General features: G+C 40.1%; 1 protein-coding gene across 1 annotated transcript in view; it reads left to right on the top strand.

Annotated features, from left to right (window-relative positions):
- Nucleotides 1-7,534: 7,534 nt before the first annotated feature.
- Nucleotides 7,535-25,389, top strand: part of USP12 (ubiquitin specific peptidase 12) — a 38,274-nt gene continuing 20,419 nt past the window's right edge. Inside the window, exons 1-2 of the mRNA XM_061993099.1 lie at nucleotides 7,535-7,839; nucleotides 20,254-20,334. Of these exons, the coding sequence (XP_061849083.1) occupies nucleotides 7,792-7,839; nucleotides 20,254-20,334 (129 nt within the window). The 5' untranslated portion in view covers nucleotides 7,535-7,791. The remainder of the gene's footprint in view (nucleotides 7,840-20,253; nucleotides 20,335-25,389) is intronic.

The raw sequence follows: 25,389 nt of genomic DNA, 5'->3' as shown, positions 1-25,389 counted from the left end.
TGTGTGAAATTGAGCTGTATTAGTTTTGCTGCTCGTGCATTAATCTGTGGTTGGTTGTTTGGTTTGAGTTGTTATGTTTGGGTTTTTTGGGGTTTTTTTTTGAGAGAAAACTAAGTAAGCCAGAGACAAACAAGTATACCCAGATGGGAGCATTTAACTGACCATCTGCAAGTACAGAGGGGAACTGTGGATTTTCTAAAGTATAAATCTTCCAAAATAAGAAGTCAAAATCATTCAACTCCTGTATTGCTGACAAAGACAGCATTGTTTGAGAACTGATTGCAACATGCCTTTGAACAATAGCTTTAGATCAGCAGAAGCACAAAATATTGCTAACTGTGACATATGGTTCAATTAAACCAAAAATAATTAACCACCCATTAGTGTCATGAAACACATAGGCTATTAACAGTAAATGCTCTTTTTTGGAATTTTAGTATCTCCCAAAGCTGTTTCTAGTAATTTTTCTACCTCTTATTGATATTTTTTTTCCCCCTGCATAGCTATCTCCATGCTGTTTTACATATTCCTCCTCAGCTTCCTTTATATCTTGGTACTGCAGAGAACAGATTAGTGGGGGAGACTGTAACACCACAGACTTTTCACCTGGAGGCTGCTTGTTGTCATATTGTATGTTGCTGTTGTTAGTACATGACAGCTAATCTTGCTTTTAGAGAACTGCAGCAAAGATCACAAAAATAGTGTCTTGCTGACTGCAGTGGGAAGCTTTGCTGGGTATTCTGGTAGGGAACACAGAGACTGAAGAAGCGTCTTGCACTTCTCACTTCAAGTAATGGGGTTTCCAAGTCAGTGTTGGAGCACTGGCACTGACTCCCAAGGTTTTCATACTAAGGAGAAACCAGCATTACTGGGGCACTGGTTTCCCTAGGGCCTGCATCAAGGATCAAAACCATTACTTTTTTAAGAAGAGTTTTTATTATTGAAGGTATTTCATTACAATATTAAAAAGAAAAACTTATTTCTAAATATATTTGTGGCCCCATTTTTCAAAGATTCTGTTCAGAACCATGTCAAAAAGCACATAGTTACTGGTTTTGTGCCTAGCTCACATCCTTTTGTACCGAGTTCACTGAGACCCAGACTGTAACTTTCCTCTCGCAGAATACATCCTTCAAAAGTTCCCATTTTGCAAATGGGCTCTTTTTTTAAGAACTGTAACATTATTTTCAGTTAGAATTCCATCTGCATTTGAGAGTCTAAATACTCAAATGGTGATAACAGTTTAGAAACGTACTATTATTTTCAACACAACTAAATTGTTATCTCTTACAGTCTTCTTGGGCATCTGTCTTAACCGATGTACATTTTTAGTGTTGTTGGTAAAAATTTGTATTCAGTTTAGTAGGTTTTTAAAAAACAAATTATCTTTTAACTTTTCAGATGCTGGTAACCCTTTGTGTAATAAAAGGTTAATTGTTTGACAGCTATATCCATGGCAAGACTCCCAGTATCAGCTAAGCTGTGAAAATGAAAGTATCAAAATATCCCAAATATGTGAACTCTGCAAGAAACAAATATTACTCCCTGGTTAAAAAAATAAAACCCAAACCCAAACCAAACCCAAGACCCTTACTTGATGAAAGCTTTGGTCCTATGAAATGAGTGTGAGAAAAACATAATAATGAGCAAATTTTACCCTGTCAGAGAACTCTCACCTAATTTATTCTGTTTACAGATTTGGTCTAATAATGATTATTTCTCAATACCTCTTTGTAAAATATGCTGAGATCTACTGATAAAAAAAAAGCTAAGGAATAAACTAGTATTTATCTATGGTATAATTACAGTATCATAATTTTTATAGTCTGTATAGTTTTCTGTGATAATTTATCAATTTTGCTTATGATTATGACTGAGGCTGAATTAATCCTTTTGAACCTATGAATAAAATGTATCACTTGTTTAAGGACTTGCTCAGATCCTCCAGTTAGTCTACTGTCACCCCATTTCATGCCTCACAGAGAGCACATGCAACTCTTTTTAAAATAAGAGTTCTGTTTTCTGAAAATAAGCCTCCAACGTGATGTACAAAGATAAATCTACTAATATAGATGTTTAACTACCTGTCAGTCAGTACAAGATGGTTTGATACAAAATGACTTTCCAAATGTATTTCCTGCTTGCCTCTTCTGGTGCCCAGAAGAGTCCAATTTCAATCACATCATGCATTAAGACTTAAGTTCTGTATAACTTGATGCAGCTTCAGGTTTTCTTGGAATTATGAAATATAAGTTGGGGAAAATGTCTTTTGTGTCTTATTCTTCACTACCTCATAGCACAAATCCTGCAACATCCGTTGCCCACAAAATATGGTGCATTTCCATCACAGAGCTGGTTAACCTATCATGAGAATGGTGGATAACTTTCAGTGGGCTATCAGGCTGCCCAGAGGGGTTGTGGAGTCTCCTTCCTTGCAGGTCTTCAAGACCCGCTTGGACATGTTCCTACGTGACCTGATCTGTGAACCTGCTTCTGCAGGGGAGGTAGACTAGATGATCTCTAAAGGTCCCTTCCAACCCTACCATTCTATGATTCTATGATCTGTTAATAAAAATACAGATGGTGAATTCAGATGGTTTTCTTGCAAGGACCAAACCCCAATACTTTTTACGTCTGGATCCAAGTTTAAGAGTTGCCAGAACATGTAAAGAGATATATATATACATAAAGCAACCCAGTCTGACCTCAGATCTGACTGCTATGAGAAGAAGGTTGGACTAGAGACCTCCAGAGGTCCCACCCAACCTGAATTATCCTGTGGTCCTATTATGCTATGATCTGTCAATCATACTGCATACTGGTCCAACAACAGATGTGGTACATCCGCATTCAGATAGTGCAGGAATAGTCCAGCCAGTTGGTGGTTTGACTGGTTAGCAGCGGGGTAAAAAGATTCATGGGACCAATCCTATTGTCAAGGAACATTAATAAAAATCTGACATGCCCCAGACACAGCAAAGCCCTCTATAGTCACAGGTAGATGATACAGGCACAAACATACCTGTACCATGCCTACTCTTCAATTTCTAAAGCCAACCCCCCCCACCCCCACACCCCAGGTAAGCAGGGTGCCTGCCAAACCTCAAGGTTATGAAACAGGGAGAGGCACAGGGTGAGCAGCAGCAGTTTACACTTGTTAGATTTTCTCTTTGCTCCTCCATGTCTATTGGTGCCTCTGCACATTTGGAGTACTAGTTCTTCAGGAGATAGAACGGGGTTTTCTCTTAAAGTCTTACACAATAAAACATTAAGTGAAGCACTCTGGCCTCAGACTTCTGTTTCTGGGCGTTACAGTAATTCAAATACTATGTAGTAACAACTACACCCTCTGGGAAACTCAGGACAGGGAATTAATTCTATCTGTTCAACTAATGTAATTCTGTGAGAAAAGTATCTGCTCTTTAACTGAAGCCCTCAGGAGATACTGGATGTGCCATTTCTCTTGGCAGCATATTCCAACCATTAATGTCTTCCACTGTTAAGAAACGTGTGTAATTTCTAATTCAAATTTGTTTGATTTCAGTTTATAGGTATTTTTCCTGTTACGCCTCTCACTGTGCAAGACTAAAGATCTCTGTAGGCACCTTCCAGTCTTCTTTTTGATAAGCCAGATTGTGCTTTTAAAGTCTCTCCACGCAAAGATTTTTCTCCAACCTCAAATAATTTGTCAGCCTTCCTTTGATAAGGACACCAGAGGCTAGTGCAGTGTTACCCCAAAAATCTTCACAATGCCATTGGTACAAGGAAAATAATGTCTCTTCCTACTTCTCACATCCCTGGTTACACAGGCAAGGATTCCATTATTTGCTTGTACCATAGCATGAGATTGGAAATTAATTCTTGCTGTCCTGGTCACTATCAACTCTTAATTTCTTTTCAGTCACTGCTCCCCACAACACAGCCCTCATCTCTTCAGATATGACCCTCTCTATTTTTAAGTCACTCTGCTCATGCCTATATTAAAACGCATCATATCTGAATAGGATGAACTTACCAAACAGATCTTATAACCCCGGCCTGAAATGAATTTCCCATTTAGCCAATCTTTTTCTCTTCACAGCACATATGTTTTGCGTTCTCATTGCTGAAAATACTAATACATCTATTTGTTTTTCTCTTTATTAAGATCCTTGTGTCCTCCTGCCAGCTTTTCTGAGCACCTTTATTTACCCTTTGGAGATGTTATTCAGTGCATCCCATCTACCAGTTTCCTGAATAAACTGGTCTGTTCCCCTAAAGCCAGAGTCTGTAACCTGCTGCTGTCCTTTCTCAGCTCCCACGGGATCGTGTACTCCACTTCTCTGCCACTACAGGCTTTGATAAGCAAGCCATTGATTACTACATCCCCCGATCCAGCTGCCAATCAGCCCTGGTTGGCCCAGCCAGTATCAAGAAGTTATCCTTGATGCTTTTCAGAAACCTCTGAGACTGCCTGCACTCTGAAGTGTTGTGCTTTCAGCAGACATAAGGCAGGCTGAAAGTCCAAAACTCAAGGTCTGTGACCAAGAGACTTCCTTCTTCCTAGGTAAAGTTCTCCTCAGCAGGGGTTGTCTGGACAGTTGGCAAACATGCTCTTGATGCATTTTGTCTCTCTCCAGTGATAAGAGATACTGTCGATACCTTGTCTCAGACAGGGTCAGTTACTGTACTGATCTATATGCACTACAGTTACTCCGTAACTGCTTTCAAAGCTCCATCTTGTCAAATGTACACAAACACCCACACAGTCCTTGTCTACCTGCACTGTTTTCCTTTAGCTGGTCAAACACCTGGCATACTTAATTTCTGAATAATTCCAATCACTGCAGGGGGGTTAATGATGATAATTAAACAATAATTTCTATTACTCTTACTCGCTTCCTCATATTTTACCTAATTTTAATGGTTGATGGTATAGAAAGTGTTTCTGTATTTCCCCTCATTCTATGCAGCATGAGCTCAGTTTGCTTGTGACACACCATCTTGGTTTACACAGCATAAAAAAAAATTAAAATAAAAATCAGTCTGGGTATGTTACTAATTTATCACCTTCCCAGCTCCTCTGCTTAGTGTCCGGCCACAATTAGCATGCACCTGTCAGAAGCAGGCCAGCACAGCCATACACTCCTCATTCTTCTTGAAATGTGGTCCACTACTCCACAATATTTAAGTTTTCCCTTGGATCTGCAGCCAGAAAGAACATTTCAAGTGTATTTTACCTTCTTTCCCTTACGTATGTGCAGGAAGAACTTCAAGGCAATCTCTGACTTTCCACTTGAGTGCAAGATTCCTGCAGTTTTCTATAGCCTGTATGGTTCCACTTGACACCACATAATTTGTTCCATACAGAATCATCTACCAGATAATCTAATGAGCTTCTGCAATAGTGCAATTGCTTTTGTGGGTGTGCTTTGTAGAGACAGCATGTTGTCGCATTGTCCTCATGTCATTTTTTGGAGACTTTGTCCACTCTGGATTACACCGGAGCATCTCTTGGGGCATGTCTGGTTAATGCATAAGGAAACATTGCAGATATATCTTGCAGCATTGTATTTCAGTAGATGAACTGCTGGGTATCTGAATTTTTGACACTTGTAGCTGGACAAATACTGCTCTTTTTTTTTTTTTTTTTTTGCACATAAATGGCCAATCCACTTCTTTTGTTTCTAATCTTTCTCATTCCCATGATGCTGTCCTCCCCCATGGTTTCTGTGGCAACAGTTTCTGAATGTAGTCATCCAAGAGGCACTCATTTTCTCAAATACTATACTTTTGAAATACACATTTCTAGACCTAGACCACAGATATTATATAAAAGAATTGTCTGAGGATATTTCAGGTTGCAATAAAGACTTTGGAAAATAACTTTAGAATATGACTTTAAAGTAATATTCTTTACATCTTAGCTGAAGGAAAACTTCTTCCCACTAGTTTAATTGCTAAAGTATATTTACTTCTGAAGATCACAGAAAGTATCATGCTTTATTTTTGAAAGTGAAAGGCATAGAAGATGCCAATGGTGTTTTTGCAGAATGTAGCTGGGTTTGTGGAGCCAGATACAGCTGTCAGTATATGGCATAGCTGTATGTGTTCATAGGATAAAGGTGTGTCTGTAGAATGTCGCTGTGTTTGTGGAGCAAGATAGAGCTGTCAGTGTATGGCTGTGTGTATGAGATTTGGCTGTGTTTGGAAGATGTAGATATACATTGTTCGCATAAAATATAGCTGTTTAGTGTATAGAACAGATGTGACAAGGATTAGGACAAATAGGCCTTAACATTACTAAGAAGATGTATCATGTGCCAATGATCAGGATGTACTATTGAAAATCTTATTATAGGAAGGAACTAATAAATCCAGGAGGGGCGTGAGAAATCTAAAATAGCTCATAGGAATTTTAGGAGTCTTTCACAAGAAAACTTGTTTCTTACAAAGGATGCATTTGTGATCTGGGCCCTACGTACATAGACATTATTCTTAATGATAATGGATCTCACTCCAATAGATGTTTCCTATAGATGGAAAAAAAAAAGAGAGTGCAGAACCTATCTTAGCTAGCTTTAGGCTTCCTTCATAGATACCAACATCTTGAACAAACCACCCAGATTTCTGTTATAGTCTGCAGATAAATGGGCACAGCTAGATAAATGATCTCGTTTCAAGGTACACATGTCAAGCAGTGGATAGAAATTATTACCTATCCACTTTATCTTCTAAGTTGTCTGAGGCTGGGGCATGCAAACCCCAGACTCACAGAAACCAAAGGACTGGTCACCTAGAGAAGAAGGGAGAAAAAGGAGAGTGACATTCCCAACTGTGTGTCTCTCCACATCCCCCTCTTCCTGTGAGGGACTCTTGAGGAACAGCTTTGAGAAGGCAAATGCTGTTCTAATGTTAAGAAGCCACTCTGAAGACAGCTTGGCATTAAGAGTGATTAAGCTGATAGGAGGCAAAAGTTTATTTAGTTCTGTTTTTATCCTGATTTTACCGTTTGGCACTGAGTTACGCCTACTCTCTCTCCTCACCCTCCACAAGTCTGGGACACAAGGCAACTACTTCCCTGGAAACGGCTCAGCACGTGCATTAAGCCAGCAGCCACCAACTTCCATCCCTGCCCCGCGACTCTTCCGCTGCCAGCGCCCACCCAGCGTGACACCGCGCCTCCGACCTCAACTGCAACGACACCGAACAGAGAAAAAGTACCGCGCGGAGCGTGGACAGAAGAGCCTCACACACCCTCCACGGCGAGCCACACGGAGCACGGGCAGAAGAGCCCCTGACAGCGGTCACCCGGCACAGCGACCCGCGCGAAGCCGCCGCGGCACATCATCACCCCACCGCTCCCCGCCCCTCGAGCCGCGCAGGCGTGATGGCGCCGCGAGAGCCGGAGACGGGGCGGAGCGGACAGGACGCGGGGCCGGCCCGGGGGGCGGGAGGGAAGGGCGGGAGGGGGGCGGTGCCGAGGCCGACGGGCTGGAGGGGAGGGCAGCCGGCGGGTGACCCGGCGGCGCTGGGGCGCGGCGGGAGGCGGGGCAGGTCGCGGGCTACCGGCTGCGTGCGGGGCTGAGGGCGAGCGAAGCTTGTGGTGGTGGGTAAGAGCTGCGCGCCCGGCCGTCGGGGCCGCGTGTGCCCGCGGCGGGCGGGGGCGGAGGGGGCCGCCCCCGTCGCCCGCCGCCCCCGTCGCCCACCGCCCCTTCCCATCCCCTCCTCCACCCACCCGCCCGCCCGCCCGGCCCAGCCCGGCTCCGCTCGGCTCGGCGCTGTGATTGGGCGGAAGATGGCGCTGGGCGGATGGAAATCCTAATGACAGTCTCCAAAATCGCCTCCATCTGTACCATGGTGAGTGAGGGGCCGGGGCCGGCCCCCTCCTGCCCCAGCGGCTCGCAGGGAGTGGGGACGCGGGGCGCGCTGCGGGGGAGGCCGGGGCTGCGCGTCGCCCGGCGGTGGGCGGCGCGGCCGCGTGGGGACGGGGAGGCGGCCGCGGCGGCGGAGCGGGAGCGCTGCCGTGGGCGGGCAGCGGAGCCGAGCGGGGTTAATCGGCTTTGGGAGACTCAACCTTGATGCAGACGCTGGGTTAGGCTGGGGGCGAGGGAAGGATCCGGGCTGTGAGCGGGAGGGAAGCAGCCGGTTACTGAGCACAGCTTTTGCTCGAAGTGTGCGGAACGCAGGGAGGGAGAGTGTTGGGGCAGTGCCTCCGGTTCGGGGTTGCTTCTTGCAGGGGTGTTGGGTTTAGGGCAGCGTTTCTAGAAGCGCCTTCCTCCTCGCCATCCCCAGCGCCCCGAGTGCCCGGCCGGTGGCTGACGGGCCCTCCTCTGGGCGTTCGTGTCCGCCGGGGCTGTTCAGCCGCGCGCGCTCCACGCCGTGCCGTGTAAAATTTGACTTTGTTTGCATCGATCCAGGTCCCGATAGGAAGGTTTCTTCCAGTGATTGCTTTTTCATTACTCTCTCTTGATAAATTGGAGCCATAAGCAGATACACGGATGTGATAAGGCTCTCTTGGGGTTTTTTCAAAGCGAGGTGGGGAGCCCAGCAGATCCACTGATGGAGGAATGCTGAATTTAAGGAAGGAAATATCCCTTAGTCAGTAGAAGTCAGTGCTTGTCATGGAAGAGATGCGTTGATGGTTCATAGCAGAAGAAAGATCTTGCATTTGTGTTCTTTCTTACCTATTCCACAGCCAAATGAAAGTTCTTTTTCCCAAATCTGTTTTCACAGGGGAAGGGAAGAGATGGTTAAGGGGGAAAATGCACTCTAGTGCCTTAAAAAAACTCATCTGATTTGTTAATTTGCTGAATTTGGATTGCATTGTCTCATAATGTCAAAGAGTGGGAAATGCTTACGTTTGATATTACTGGAAACTGATTTGTAGTTTTCGTAAATCTTGCTGCAAAGAAGCTTTAACATCTCAAACAGACATTTCATAGGTGGCCTATGAGAGCTTTGAATGAGTGTGTGTGAGCCTGTGGAGTGAGATTGCTCAGGTGGCTGTTGATCAGCTGGAGTAATGTTTTTTTTGTGATATGGTGATATTTGAGTGATATGCTCTTTTCCTTTGGACTTGGAGAGTCTGACTTCTTGAATTCATGTGCTGTATACCAAGATCTTTGAATGGGCAAATGTGGTAGGAGGTTTTTCTTCTCTGAAGTAGATAGATTTTAGGTTAGACTGTTAAGGAGTCAGTGTGATTGATCCTTGAGCTAGGATGATATCCTTTCATTGCAATTATAGCTAATGTCTCTTCACCCACAGTAGGCCTTTGCATCAATATGAATTCAGTGCTGGCTCCCTTTGGTTTAGGTCCAGTATGAGACCTCACTTTTCTGACTTCTGGACAGCAGAGGAGTTGTAGGTCTAGACTGGCCAAGCAGCTAGTACAGCCCAATGGCATGGCTAGCACAGGATACCTGCTGTAAAAGGTTTCTTCGGCACTTAATAAATTATATAAGATTCTGATTAAAAACATTTCAGTAAAGTTAGCATGAAGAAGGAATTGATATTTTCTTCTGAGTTGTTTAGAATGATGTTAATATTAAAAAGATCTGCCTGACCATAACTGCAAGAGACATATCACAGGGTCACAGAATCTTGAGGGTCGGAAGGGATCTCAAAAGATGATCTAGCCCAACCCCTCTGCCAGAGCAGGACCTCCATTTTAAGTGTATATTTTGCAGACCCAAAGTGGAATAGCTGAGTAATACTTTTTTGTCGTTGTTGTTGTTTTTCCCCCTGGCAATTCTTCTTTGTGTCAACCCATTGTTTGATAAACTGCCAGACAACTTCCTAAAAGTTCTTACAAGTTTTTTGTGCCTTTCTCCATGCCTCTTATGAGAACTCTCAGGCTGTTGCTTCTCTTCTTCTGCTTGATTAGTGCAAAAGCCAGTAGCAGGCAATTTTTGTCAAGAGACTACGCATGCATAAACCTAACACGTGCTTACACTACAATCTGTAAGAGAGCAGTCTGGAACTATGTTGAAGCAACTCTTCCATTGCAGTCCTGCATTTCATGACTTCCTTTTTTGTATCCAAATTCAAGCTTTGCTTCTGCTGACTCACCTGTGTTTTATGCATTTTATCCTTGTTGCTCAAGCTCTGAATATTAGAAAGCATTATATTACATTTTACAGTACTGGCAGGTTGTGTAGGTACAGTAATATACAGTATTTTTAGTTTGTTAGCTACAGTGCCTTTTGAAATGATCTTACAAGAGCATATTATGCCTACAAAGAGTTAGTCCTTTTTTGTGCTTCATTAGTTAATAGATCCACTCCAGTGTTTATACTAGTGATGGTGGAGCTCTTCCTGTACTATTGGCTTCTGGTGGTGTATCCGCTTTGAGCCTCCTTGGTCTTCATCACTCTGCATCAGCACTCCTTTGGTTCCTTGTGCTGTAGTAAGTCAGTTACAAGGGTGGAAATTGTGGAAAAGCACTGGAGACCTGGAAAATACCTTTGCCCTTGAGTGATTTAGCCACTGTTCTTGTTGCAAAGGTCTTTCTTATTTTTCCTCTTTTTTAAATGTGTTTGCAGTCCATGCATTAAACTGCAGTCAGTCTTACCTGACTGAATTATATGGGAGTTTTATGCATGACTGAGAAGTTGAAGTAACTCATGCTAACTGCAATGAAGATGTGCCCCAAGCGATACCATAAAACAGAGATTGAATCTATACTTCTGCTTCTGTTGTCTACAATCCAGGAAACACATGCCAGCAGTTGAAAGGGATCAAGTCTTACAGTAGCTGAAGCAAAGAGAAGATAAAAAGTTTAAAAGCTACAAAAAGCCACAAAGGTGTCAGTCTCAGACATACAGAGGAACTTGCAATGGTAGTAGTACTTGTTTCTCAGTATTTCTTCTAGAAACTGGTTGAATATGTCAGCACAACCTGAAAAAGTTTAATGAAATTTTAAAACTATGCTAATCTAGAAGCTGTAGCATTAGACATGAAAATACTTTCTTCATGTTTCAGGTATTTGTCAACATGTTGCCTCTTCTATCTACCAGTTTAGCATCTTAGGGTCAGTGTCACTGAATGCCTTCAGTGGTCAGGTCAGCCCCGCAGCACTGACATCAGATACAGAGTTTACAGCTAGATGTCGACCAGATGTAGCTAGGTGTGTGGTGTAATGGTGTGTTCTGCCTGAGAAGTCTGTGCCCGTCTTACAATCCAAATTCTTGTTTTGTTTTTTAAAGGAGTAAGACTTGTGGAGTCACACTGAATGGCTGGCTATTGGCCTTTTCCTGCCTGTCTCCTGTCTAAGAGTACTGTTACCTGTACCCTTTTGCGTGTTTCAGTCACATTTTGACAAGGGTGAAGAGATATCAAAGGTACTTACGTTTTAACAAGCATATGAGGAAAAACAGGCAGCTCAGAGGAAACAAACCCTGGAAGTGCCCAGCCAAGGGAAGATTGTAGTGCACCTACCTCAGATGTCACAGCAGAGAGGCTTTATAAAAACATTCATTGCAGGCAAATTTTATAAGTAACTGCTAGGTAGCTGTATATATGTATGGCCTTCACTACTGCTTAAGGAATCATTTGTTTACAATAGGGCTTTCAAACCTGATTGTGAAATCTTCACTTAATGTAAATTGATGTTTGCCAGAGCTCACAGTCTGCCAGAAGGGGCTATGATGTACTCACTCCTGTTCCTTCTAATTGCACTGTCTCCCCCGAAGCACGAGTTGTAATACCTAAACATTAACTGATGATCAGGTTAACAGATTCCACAGGAAGGTGTACAGAAGACAGAAGAAGTGAGAATTGAGAGCTACAGCAAGGAAAGAAACGTTATGAAAAAACACAGCTTCAAAGTGAGGAGGTGATAGGACAGAAAGCAGAGGAAGACAGGGCTACAGTCACACAGAGATAATAGCAGTGTTACGATGTTGTCTTGTCCAGCTGTCTGACATGCTGATGTAGCAGGGTTGGCAAGAAGGAACATGTGCTGTGTCTCAGCCACTTCATCTCACCCTGGCATTATGGCCTGAATCCGCCTTGATCAGTGGATTGGAGTGTTCAGGGGCATGTTCTCTTGTGGGGATTCTGTCGCAGGGACGTGAAATTTTGGAGAAGCTTTGTTAGACAGTTGGGGTAAGAGCTTAAACCACAGCAGGAAGCTTCACTAGTCTGTTGGAGTTCTTGTCAGGAGAATATTTCATGATAAGGATGACACTAAGATTCCAGCATGATTGTGACATTTGTCATCATAATTTTTGTAGTTGTAACCTGCTACAATATGGTAATAAAAGACTGAGTGTATACATTTGCTCTTTAAAATACTGGATTTTTGACACTGCTTGGAATACTAATTAATTTAGAGAAATTCATTTTAAATTTACATCAAATATGAATTTTACTCTAGTATAAACCAAATGTCAAATGCAAGACATGAAGAAAAAAATCTCTGGAGTAGCTGTAAAGCAATATTTATACCAGCACAAAGAATTATTTAGTTGGCATATTACCAGTTGGATAATTTCTGTTATATAAATGTTCCTTTTTAGCTGGTGTATACATATTTCCAACTTGTAAGTTTTAAGCATGAAGAAAAAATTAAGCGAAAACGTGGATTCTAGTCTTGCTGATAGAATTTTTACGTGTGTCAGAGGGAATAACTGATCCTGTTACTAGACAAAGCTTAAATATGTAGATTGGTCATTTATATAGTCTTTGCTTTTATTTTTTAAACTATTGAAGCAAATAATCTGCATTAAAGCTTCTAGGAATGATTCTGTAAAAATGTGAAAAGATGTTTGTCATTGTACTATTAGTAAATAGTATGTCCTTTTCTCTTTCAAATTTGTTGAAGGAAAGAGGTGCACAAAAGCCCTGTTTAAGGGATAACTTGTTTTCCTAGCTTAGGAAGTTTGCTAAAGTTAAATGCTTTTAACAATTTATTACCATCAGGTCTATCTGATCCATCAGTTGAGGAAAAAAAAACATAGAGCTTTTTGTATCATAGAACCAGAATGGTGTATTAACATAAACAGACCAGAACTGGAGAAAAAAATAGCCATTTTTCATAAACTGAGGTTATTTTTTTATAATTCCATGAAAATGAGAAGTTACAAAAGCAACATACTTGTGTTTATGAAACAGGAATTATGTGTTTTAGAAAAGCATGTGAAACACACCACAGTGTGCAGTTTATCAACAAAAGCGGTTGAGCCAATGTGTTCCCATCCCCCTCCTTCTCCATTTTGTGTAATTAGGTAAGTCTGATTTTTCTAAAAGATGAATACAATGTTTGTAACTGTCTCGCTGTTTTGGCAGTGAAAGATTTCTAAGGTCACCATCACATCCTCTTTTAAATACATCTCACAGACTTCCTATCTCGTCTGCTAGTGTAATTTAACCTTTAACTAAAAGTCTTTGAAGGTAATAGTTTTGATCTTTTGGGACCCTGCTGAAGTGTCATTATGAGAGGTGTTGCACCAATGCTCCTGAAAATCCATCTGATCAGGGCAAACTGAAGCAAAGGCATGTGATCCCATAAGCAGCGTTACCCCAGGAATTTTCTGGAAGGATGCAGTATAAATACAACTTATCTTGTCAGTATTTGAGTTTTTAGCAGTTTAATTTCGTTGTGTGTTGGGGATAGTAGATGAAGTCCATTTCAAGTCTGGCAGCAACTGGGGAAGAATTGTAGAAGCTTAATTACATCTTTTCATGTTTTGGAGATTCATTCCACAAAACAGCCAAGCTCAAAGCCCTAATTTTCCAAGTCTCAGTAACTAATCTTTGACTTGAATATTCAAAACTAAAGGAAGTATATCTAGTTTATGTGAAGGAAAATATGTTATGTGTGCTCAGTGAAGCTTAAAAAGATGGGTTTGGTAGATATACCAAATGTGAAGAGAAGGTCATTTTGTGCTCTGCAGTCCTTTTCCTTGTCCAGACAGAGATGTCTTTACTTTGTACTCAATAAAAAGCTTTTGTCTTAGCTGCACGTGATTAGAATATACAGGACTATGTCTTAAACTAATGAGTTAAGAAAATAACAGTGTTTGTAAGTACTTAAAAAATATGAACTGAAACTTATCAAAATATTTCAGATTTAGATGATCAAGTTGTGTATTACTAATGCATATTCTTTTGCAAATAAATGAACAACAAGGGCTATTGAATCCCACTCAGCATATTTCACTTCTGCTTCCTGGGCTAGAAAAGCGATCAAAAGAAATGCATTTCCATTTTGGCCGCAGTCGAAACCACAGCTATAAACTGATTTAATATAGCCATTCTGTTTGCTCTTAATCTTGATTCATATAAATCCATGGAAAGCCATGAATTCACATATCCTGGTAAAATACAACTGGAAGGGTAGAGTTATGTATTTCTTCTTTAACAGAAGATTCCATCAGTCACAGTGCTATGAAATTATATATGCCTTCTCTAGTGGCACAGACAAGGAAGAGTCTTCTAATATGTGGCAGAAAAAAAGTGAAAGCACTGGTAAATGAGTAATTCTATACTGAGATTTATTTTTGTGAATTATAATAAAATAAATTTTACACTTGTAGTCTTTCCTTTTTGTTCAAGGAATTATTCACTGTTCCTGAGTTTCTCTTTTACTTGTAATACCTTTGTGTCATTAGGAAGAAGAAAAGTTCTGTTTTGTGAGGGGTTTGTTGTTGTTGTTCACTTACCTATTGCCAAAAAAAATTTGGCTTGCATATCCCTGTGCAACATGGTTTAATTACGTGAGTCACCTTTTATGTTTATTGTTCCTTGCATCTTGAGGGGAGGTGGAGAGCATTACAGGGAAGGATCTAGCACGGCACATGTGTGAAGGGAGACATAGATCTTTAGAATTTTGACAGCAAACATAAGTTTTGAGACAAGAAATTTATTTTAAAGGTGAAATGTTTGGTTTTATTCAGGAAATTTACAACACAGTAAAGCTAGAGGATAAAGCTGTTAACAGCAAACTACTGAAAAGATGACCCACCATCAACTGATATTTATTCTAGAAAGGGATAGATAAACCCCCTCCCTTCCCACCCCAGTAAGACTAACACCAATTCAATCTTCAAAGAGTTTTAAACTGGTTAGGAATGAAGTCTTTGTAAGAGAAATGTTGCTGAATAGGTTGGATGGTAACAACAAGGTAGGATTTAAAACTGGAGTTGTTTACCTACTCACTGATCTGTTTTTAGATGGTATTTTTAATATAGAGTGGCTTTTTTTTTTTCTGTAGACAAATGCTTAGTATAGTTTTGTTAGTGTTTTAGTTCAGGTAAGATGTGTGCAATTCTGAAGTTGTTCTCCCAGGCATCCCAACTGACCCTACTTTGTTAATCATACATCTATCTTAGACATAGTGCACAAATTAGATTCCTTTTGGAGGAAACTGAATCAAGCAACACAGTTCACCTGCAGTTGGGTGTCCAGTCACAGAGCCGGCTTAGAACTAGTCTGGCCAAATCCTCTGAATCCCAAAGTGTGTATTTCAGATCATAAGCACTAGCTGATTTGCTGTACAGGTTGGCTCCAGTTAGCTTACCCATATGGTAGGTATTAGTGTGTCTCAGGGAGTATTAGTTTGACATGCGGAACCACAATGGTTTGACCTCTGAGGTGGTGAGAAAAGGCAATAATAAAAGCAGAAGTGGCATTGACCAGTATTAGTGCTTTAGCAAGTCAAACACTAAACAAATAAACCCACATAATTTGTCTGCACTTTATGGTTTTTCCCTTTTCCACTGAAATGAACAGTATCAGGGTTGGATTTTTCTAGTTTACTTTAGAACTTGGGGTAAATGTAGAGATGGAAAACTTGAAAATTCCTAAAAACTGGAAAATTCAACTGTACTTAATTGAAAGACACTACACCTTCCTCTCCCACGGTGTTTTCTGGATTGGGATTCCACTAAACTGAAACAAAGCACTCATTTGGTTACTGTTAAATGTATTGATTTACAGAAGCATCAATCTCTTTTGAAAGTAGAAGCTGAGAAACTTAATTAAGGGCCTTCCATGGTAAACATGGATTCTTATCCCTTTTATTAAGAAGTCAGCATCTAAGAGGATCTTTGTAAAATGTAATAATATAGTCTTTTTTCTTTAATTTGATGGGGAATATAAGCAATAAATGTTCATCTGATTTGAACATGATTAAATAAGATTACTTGTGACATATCAGTTTGAGGTTAAACACAGGATGATGCATTACAGCAGTTCAGCTTTCTACCTAACTTCCATTTTGTGTAAGAACACTCTTTTCTAACCCTTGGTATGTCAACATTGTTTACAGGATTGTTTTCAGTATCAAGTAGAAGTTAAACAAATCTTGATTTCATATTGTGTTCTTGTATACACACCTTAGCTGCTGAACTTTCCACTTTGCAAGGCTGCAGCACGTTAACTGTGGCAAACGTGTGTCTGTATGCCTGTGTAATTATCTCTGTGCTGGAAGCAGGGTGATGCAAGGCAGTGTTTGATGACATACAGGTTCATACTAATATGATGCAGAACCTGGTATGTGCCAGGACTATTGCAAGATTAACATTTTTTTATTTATGTTGTGCCTCTGTTCTTTCCCACTTCTGGGTAATGACCCTGTGCGCTTTCACTTGGAAGGGTAGGGGAAACTGGAGGTGGGTGTACTAACCAAAGCTGATGATGCTCTTTTCTGTGTTTGCACAATGTCAAAACTAAGTTGCTATGTGGGGACTGAACACCTATTGCACAGGTTGTTCAGTTAGTCCTCCCTAAAAAGAGAGGTTAATTTTGGGGTCTTCCCACGTCCCAGTTCAGTGGCAGAGGAAGAAATTCTATATTCTGCGGCACACCTCACAGACTAAAATCTTCCCAAGTCCTTCTTGACTGATGAAAAGAGATAGACCTCACTTCTGCCTTAACCTCTGCTGTCCTCTTGTCCAAAAGATGATGTGGTACCATAAGAGTTAGTGGTGTCACAGTGCTTCTCCTCTGCATCTGTATTTGCATAATGGAAGAGTCAACCCAGACTGCCAATGTGTGCTGCCATAATGAATAGGAAACATTTTGCAGGGATGGTTAGGTTTTAAAATAGCTTTTATGGGTCAGATGTGAACATGCATTTGAGTGTGCTCTTTCACACCCTTGCTGCATGCCACGTTCTTTCTCTCTGCAACCAGAACACTGTGCACAACATAAATGATGACTTTTGGGGGGGAGAAATACCCTTATGACAGAAAAAGAGAGCTGTAAAGGGAAATCTAAGTAGCTGAAGGGTTTTTATGCTGATTTGTAGTAATAAAACATTCATAAACAACTGCATTCAAACATAAGTAATGCTGTGCTTTGGAATCGTGAAAATCTAGGCCTTGAATGAAACAGCCTTGAATAATCAGAAAAACATAACAATAATGGAGTATCTTAGCATGTCTATCTGACTGCCAAGTTAGGATCTTTATTGTGCTAGAAAAGTAAACACAATGTTCAGGTCTGTAAAAAACAGAAACATCAAAGTTTATACCATAACATTCTTCCTTCCAAAGATAGAATAATGCAACTACTCCACCCTAGATTTGAAAAGAGAAAGAATTACCTAAAAGCTGACTTGTGAACTTAGTTATTTTTGAAGAAGTAGAGATTTTAAAAGCAGGGTAAAAGAGCTTCTGCAGTTTTGTTTTGTTTGGTATTTTTTTCTAGTTTATTTGTAAATAATATTCACCTTTCCAGAGCTTGTGCATATATTTCAATAAGGCTGTAAAACTAAATGTTCAGAAGTTGTGGAGTGCTTTAATCCTGAATGAAAGTTTATACCCCTTTTCCTTAGCACCATCATCACCATTTGAGAACAACTTCTAAAGTAGTAAGCCATGCAGCCAAGTCCTTGTAAAGAAGAGGCTTTATACTGAGTAATTGTGGGGGGTGTGACTAATGAGAAAGCGTCTGGGGCCATGTTGTGAATAGAGCAGAGCTCTGCTGTCTTGAGTGTGGAGTTAAACTGTCTCTTGCTCTATTCTAGATAAAGCTGTTTTCCTCCTAATGGGCCTTTGACCATGCGTTTCCTGTTTCAGAACTACTAAGCTACAATTGTGTAACCACTCTTCAGTTTCACAGTGCCACAGTTATGTCACGGCAGATAGCATGTGATAGACTTTTATTTTAATTTTATATGTGTCGATACAGTCCCAAGTTTTATTTCTGTCCCCCTCCTGCCTATCTGTAATTAACCTGTGAAATCCCGTGTGCTGTTTTTAATGCAGTTTGGGATTTTGATTTAATTTTATTCTTGTAATGTCCAGGGCTATTTGCTACATCTGTGATATAAAGAAGGAACTTGTTGGGAAGGAATTGCATCTGCTTTTAACATTCTTTGCTGTATACTAGGTGCTATTTTAGCTTCATTTTGACCTGTCTCTAGACTGGAATATTCATGCTCATGTATTTGTTTGATAGAGGAGATATACATACCTCTATCTATCTCTGTATATCTCAAGTATTATTGTGTGCAACAAAAGGGATTAAGAGTTGAATGTATTTGCTTTCCTCAAAAGTAATCGGTGTAAGAGCTCATAGAAAGCTAGGCTTTTTTGTTCTCTGAATTTTCCAGAGTAGGTTTTTTTCAGCCTCTAAATAAAACCACTCTCTTTCCTTAGAAATCCAGTGCTTATTGCACTAGTTCAGTCATCAGTCATTGGTTGGAACCCCAGGGTAACCAAAGTTTAAGTCTCTGCCTGCTTTTTGAGGATCAGACTAAACAGATTTGTTGGGCAAAGGCCACAGTTTTTGGAACGCACTCCAACACCACATGTATTGCATTGCCGTTTAATGTCTTTTTGGATGTCTGCTGGAAATACAACACAGCGGAGAGGAAACAGTCCAGAAAGTTCCTGGAGTGTATGGAAGACAAGTTCCTCATACAGCTAGTGAGAAAGCCAGCAAGGGAAGGTGCCTTTCTGGACCTGGTGTTTGTGAACAGAGAGGTCTTGTGAGGAATGTGATGGTTGGAGGCTGTCTTCAGCAGAGCAGTAATGAAATAGTGGAGTTCCTGATCCTCAGAGAAGCAAGGAGGAGGGCCAACAGAACTGCTGCCTTTGATTTCTGAAGGGCACACTTTGACCTGTTTATGAAGCTGGTTGTCAGAGTCCTTTGGGAGACAGTTCTGAAGAGCAAGTAAATCCAGGAAGGCTGGACATTCTTCAGGAAGGAAATCTTAAAGGCACAGGATCAGGCTGTTGCCATGTGCTAGAAGGTGAACTGGCAGACAGAAAACCATCCTGGCTCAACATGGAGTTTCTGCTGGAGCTCAGGAGGAAAAAGAGAGTTTATGAAGGGTCAGGTGGCTCAGGAAGACTACAAGGGCGTTCTGAGGTTATACAGGGAGAAAATTAGAAGACTCAAGGCACAATTATAACTTAGCTGGCCACTGCTGTAAGACAACAGGAAAAGTTTCTATAAATATATTAGTAACAGAATGAGGACGAAAGGGAATCCTTACCCTTTCGTGGATGCAGCGGAAAGCATAGCAACTGAGGATGAGGAAAAGGCTGAGGTACTTCAATGCTTTCTTCATCTCAATCTTCAACGATAAACCCAGTTTTTCTCTGGGTAACCGTCTTACTGAGCTGGAAGACCGGCAGGGAACAGAACTGAGCCTCCTTAGTCCTGAGGGTGTTGGTTGAGAGGTGGCTGAACATGAGCCAGCAGTGTGCCCAGGTGGCCAAAGAAGGCCAATGGCATCCTGGCTTGTATTAGAAACAATGTGGTCAGCAGGATCAGGGGAGTGATTATTTCCTTGTACTCTGTTCTGGTGAGGCCACACCTTGAATGCTGTGGTCAGTTTTGGGCTCCTCACTAGAAGAAAGAGATTCTGAAGATAATCTGGAGATGCTGGAGTGTGTACAGAGTGTGTACAGAGATGGGCAGTGAAGCTGGTAGAGGGTCTGGAGCACACGTCTGATGGGGAGTGGCTGAGGGAGTTGGGGTTGTTTAGTCTGGAGAAGAGGAGGCTGAGAGGAGAGGTGGCCACTCTCTGCAACTAGTTGAAAGGACATTGTAGCAAGATGGGGGTCAGTCTCTTCTCCCAAGTAGTGACTCATAGGACAAGAGGAAATGGCCTCAAGTTGCACCAGAGGAGGGTTAGATTGGAGATGAGGAAGAATTTTTTTCGGTGAGAGAGTTGTCAGTGAGGGGGCTGTACTTTGGTTGGTTAGTTTTGGTCATTTACCAAAAAACTTTACCTTTCTTTTCTTAACTAGTTAAATTCACTGCGTATATAGTTACAACACTAATATTTTACTGGTTTTGTGTTTTTTCTAGGGCGCCAATGCCTCAGCTTTGGAGAAAGAGATTGGTCCGGAACAATTTCCAGTCAATGAGCACTATTTTGGTTTGGTTAATGTAAGTTTCAGTCCATAACTTGATTGCTTTGAAATGCCACCAGTGGATTTGTTAAATTACAAGACTGCAACTGAGGAAATAATTAAAACAAGAAAAAAAAGATATAGTTTTTGAATACACATACTTATTGGAACATGTTTCAGAATTCAGTGTGTTTGTTGAAATATGCTACTGAAATAATTGTTAAAATTGGACTGTGTATTTAACAACTTTTTATATCATTTTACTAATTAGAGGGTATTTTTATAATTGCTTTCTTGCTATTAAAATGTATAAGTCTTAAGAACTGTTTAAAATATGTAGCTTGTAGTTCATAATATGAATAAATACAGTTAAAGAAAAAAATCTGTGGAAGACTGTTGATGATATGTTCACATCTGCTATTGGTATTAAATTATTTTGGAAAAAAGAGTACTGAGCCCAAAGGGGAAAGCAATGGTGGAAAAAACATACTAAATTACTCAATTCATCATTAGTTTTAAGGAATAATTTGAATTTTAATCTCTGGTATTACCCATTAAAAGTGTGTCTTGTTAGAAATGGCATTGTTCTGAAACAAAAGATTAAATTATTTTCTCTATTGGGGCTTCAGGAAGTACATATTTAAACCAAGTTGATTTAACAAGACCAATCATCTTGCTTTTCTTAATGAAACTAATTCTTTCTAATGCTGTTCTGCTACTATAACATATGTCTCTAGCTCTAGGTTCTTAGCACTGGTATGGTTCAAGAGTCTGCAGTCTGGGCATAGATTGTGCAGTCAGTAAGCACTCTTGCTGATAATCTGACTTGAGCGCATCTCAAACACCGTGACTTAAATTAGTGGGTTTTTTCCTTTCTCATGAAAGCTGAAACCCCTCCAAAATGATGTGTTGTTTCTCTGTAAAGGGGAAATACAGTAGTTTAACTGTTAATGCTTGTTGTGAGTTCTGTAACAGAGCTCAGGCTTTCCATCAAAGCTCTTCTTTTCTTTTCTTGGGTGTGTTATTTTGTTGACAAATAATCTGTTTCCGTAACTTCTTGTCCAAGTCGAGAGAGGATTTAAGACTTAATAGTAGAATAGAAATAGCATAGAATAGCATAGAATAGCATAGAATGGTAGGGGTTGGAAGGGACCTTTAGAGATCATCTAGTCCAACCTCCCTGCAGAAGCAGGGTCACCTAGATCAGGTCGCATAGGAACATGTCCAGGTGGGTCTTAAGACCTCCAAGGAAGGAGACTCCACAGCCCCTCTGGGCAGCCTGTGCCAGGGCTCCCTCACCTGAACAGTGAAATAGTTTTTCATATGTTTAGTGGAACTTTTTATGTTCCAGCTTCATCCCATTACCCCTTTTCCTGTTACTATCTACTATAGAAAAAAGGGATGTCCCAACCTCCTGATACCCACCATTTAGATATTTCTAAATATTAATAATATGACCCCTCAATCTCCTCTTCTCCAGACTAAACAGCCCCAGTTTCCACAGCCTTTCCTCGTATGAAAGATGCTCCAGTCTCCTGATCATCTTGATGGCCCTGCACTGGACTCCCTCCAGCGCTTCCCTGTCCCTCTTGAGCTGGGGAGCCCAGAACTGGACACAGGACTCCACATGAGGCCTCACCAGGGCAGAATAGAGGGGAAGCTGATCTTCCTTGACCTGCTGGCCACACTTTTCTTGATGCATCTCAAGATGCCATTGGCCTTCTTGGCCACGAGGGCACATTGCTGGCTCATATTTAGCTTATTGTCAATCAGGACTCCCAGGTCTCTCTGCAGAGCTGCTCTTCAGCAGTCCGACCACCAGCCTGTACTGGTGTGTGGGGTTGTTCCTTCCCAATAGTAAATGTGTATTGTATGCCTAATCTTCAATTTTTACACATTTTATACCCTTAAAAGTTCTCATAAAGGACAAGCTTCCTAATATATAATGAATATCAACAAATTCTGCCTTTCTGTAGTCCAGATGGAGTAGGTTTGAGAGGAGATCTGTGTTTAAGTCATTGCTTTCAACCATACACATGAGGATACCTCAACAGCTGAGATACCTCAAAGTGCTCTTAACTTTTTGCATAGTACAATAATTTTGCTTAATTTAGCTTCAAACAGTAAAATTCTATGGCCCAAAATTCTGTGAATTGTAACAGATAACAAAATGGGATTCCAGTACACCTATGGCATATTGGTGCTGTTTTTCAGGTATGGTGGTTGGCTAAGGAAATTCTGACATACTGTTACTTGGGTGGTTTTCAGATCTGTCCTACAGATTGGGTTTACCAACACAGTATATATATGCCCTAAATGTGTAGTAGGCTTGAAGAATTTAAATTCACCAAGAAAAGGTGAATTAGCTCTTCATTAGCAAGCTATATTCAATGACCATTTGGAAAGAATGACAGAGCTAATGATAATTGAAAGTAATATTGGGTAATTAGATAATAAATTGATTAGACTGAGAAGCAATAGTAATCACAATTTTTGCCTTTATTGATTTATCTAATCGTTCTATAGCAGTTACAAGAAGTGAAGCTCTTGGAGGTTCATTAATATTTAGTGGTAATTTTTTCTAATTTGCTTATCGATTTTATTTGTCTTAACTTTGTCCAGGGTAATGGAAAACATTGAGATAATGTGGAAATCAATAGCTGTCTTCTAACAGTGTGATAGCAAGCCATAGAAGATGTCTGGAATGCAGGACAGGATTTTAAATAAAGATGACAATGCTGAAGTAGGGATCTGTTAGAGGTAAATGTAGCATTTCTCTAGAGGCAGAGTAAAAGAAGAGAAGTTAGGATCACTATCTTATCTCCTCTTCAGCTTTGTAGCAGAATCTGGGGATTATTTGGAGGATGTGCTGAAAGAACAATTTGAGAGGTAAAAGAGGAATTAAGAAAGGGCAATTATGAGAAGCATATGGAAAGCCAGATGGTTGATGGGGTGTTTGATTCTGTCAATGAAAGCTCTAAATGGAAAATCCAGCTTAGGCTTGAAAGGACAATACCATTGATTAAATCAGTAGAAAACATTTAAGATAAGTGGTAAGATGAAAATGTTAGTATGTCCCTTGCACACGGACAATCAGAAACATCAAGTCTGAATAGTGTTCTTCTTTACAGAGTAGTAATGCATACTATTTAAATCTATGTGCTTCACAAACTAAATCAATGATTGTATCCAAAAAGTATGAAATAATGACAATTTCTAATCTAGTAAGAATTACACTGGTAGCTCTTCAGCAGTTTAACAGTTTTCTATAGCAGAAAGTTTGGTTATTCAGTCTCTTGCAGTGGATCTGTGTGTTTTGGAGAAATCCTATTTACTGACATTGCCCATTGCAACAAATAGAAGTTGTAGAGCTAACAGTGCATCAGAGTGTGGGGGAATACTCATGCTGCACAAAGACAGTGTTCTAAGGCGATCTAAGATGTTGTAAATCTCTTGTTTGCTTTTATGGATCTGTGGGGTTCAACAACCAGGTTTCTGCCTTTGCACATTGCATTGGTGGAGTAAACTGCAAGGCTATAATAAGCCTTAGTGTGTGGTGGGTTTGTTGCAACTTTTGTGGTTGTCTCTTTTTTATTTCCACACAAGTCTGTGTTGTAATGGTTTTTTTAAGAGGTTTATATGGGAAACACCAAGAGTGCAGTATTTTTGTGAAAGGAAATAATCTGCTTTCTAGGAATTTGGATCAGAAGAACAATACAACACATCTTACAAGTGTTAGGCTTCTGAGGCAGTGCCAACTGCCAAGAGAGGGGAGAAGAAAAGGTTCTGTTGGCCAGGTCAGCAGCAGAGCTGAGTGTTGAGGAAGCAGAATTAGAAAGCGAAGTGAAGGTATTCAGTAGGTTCATAGGAGAATGAGGAGATTGGAGCAAGGCCTCAGGTGTTTTCTAAATGAGAGTTGTACTTTTGTATTGGAGTCAAAGATGGGAAATAAAGTAATAACGGTGGTAAGACCAGCATTTATTCGTGTAACAAATTCACTGTTTGCTTAGCCAAGAAACCTCCCCACCTTTTCCCTCTTGTCCTTGAGTACAGGTGCAGTTATAATTTTTTTTATTATGAGAAACTTTAATTTTCAAAAGATTTTAGATTTTGAAATGATGGAGACTGATGATTTAGATCTAAACCAAACATTGAACTAATTCAATTTTCTTTGGGAGTTTGTTTTCAAACTCTTCTAGTGACTACTCTCTGAATTTGATTGAAGAAAACCTTTTATGAACTTAATTTCTTTGCCTTTTTTTTCCCTGTCCTGTAGGTACATTCCTATGAAATTAATCTCCTGAATTTTGTTCAGTGTTCTCTGTTGCTTTGTATTTTGGTCACCTCTCACTGCATACTTGCCACTCTAATTAATTTATCATCAGACCATTCCTTTTTAAAATTGGAATGTTACGAACTTTCTAATTTGCTGCCTTTTCATCTTTTGACACTTGCTGTAGAAATTTTAACACTTTTCCCGTTTCATTTCTTTTTAAGAACTTCCTTAACATTTTAATGTAGTTCTCTTTTTATGGCTATTTGTAGTTATAAACTCAGAAATAACTTACAATATTAAATGCTTTGACATAAACTACAGAGTGATTTCATCTGCTTCCTTTAAGGAGAAAAAGCCTGGTTTTCCTCTGAAGTTCATTGACCTACTTGAATGCAGATTTGGACTATAAGAAGCTAATATATGTGTTTTCTCTAGCTTAAATAAATAAATAAATAAATAAAATAAAAATAAATAAATAAATAAATAAATAAATAATTTTTTAAATGTTTTAAATAAATAAATGTTTTAAATAAATAAAAACAATGGATGTTAATTTCCTCAGTTTTTAATATTGAGATCTTAAGACTTCTTAATATCTTTTATTTAAAATACACTTCTTAATGTTTGAGTGTGTCTTGGGTATTTAGAAAGTAGTTCTTCAAATTTCATTAATTTAAAATAAAGGAAAACAAATTGCTTTCCGGTTTTGTGACTAAATTGCACAGTGCTCTTGTTTGTTGTTGTCTCAATCAGAAGAGACCTAAAGCCAGTCACTTCCCTGTTATTCCTAAGGTGTAAAAGCTTTTAGTTCTTTTT

Source organism: Colius striatus, chromosome 1 (assembly GCF_028858725.1).
Source record: "Colius striatus isolate bColStr4 chromosome 1, bColStr4.1.hap1, whole genome shotgun sequence".
NCBI lineage: Eukaryota > Metazoa > Chordata > Aves > Coliiformes > Coliidae > Colius > Colius striatus.
The sequence above is the reverse complement of the archived record's forward strand: the minus strand, read 5'-3'. Positions and strand labels throughout refer to the sequence as shown.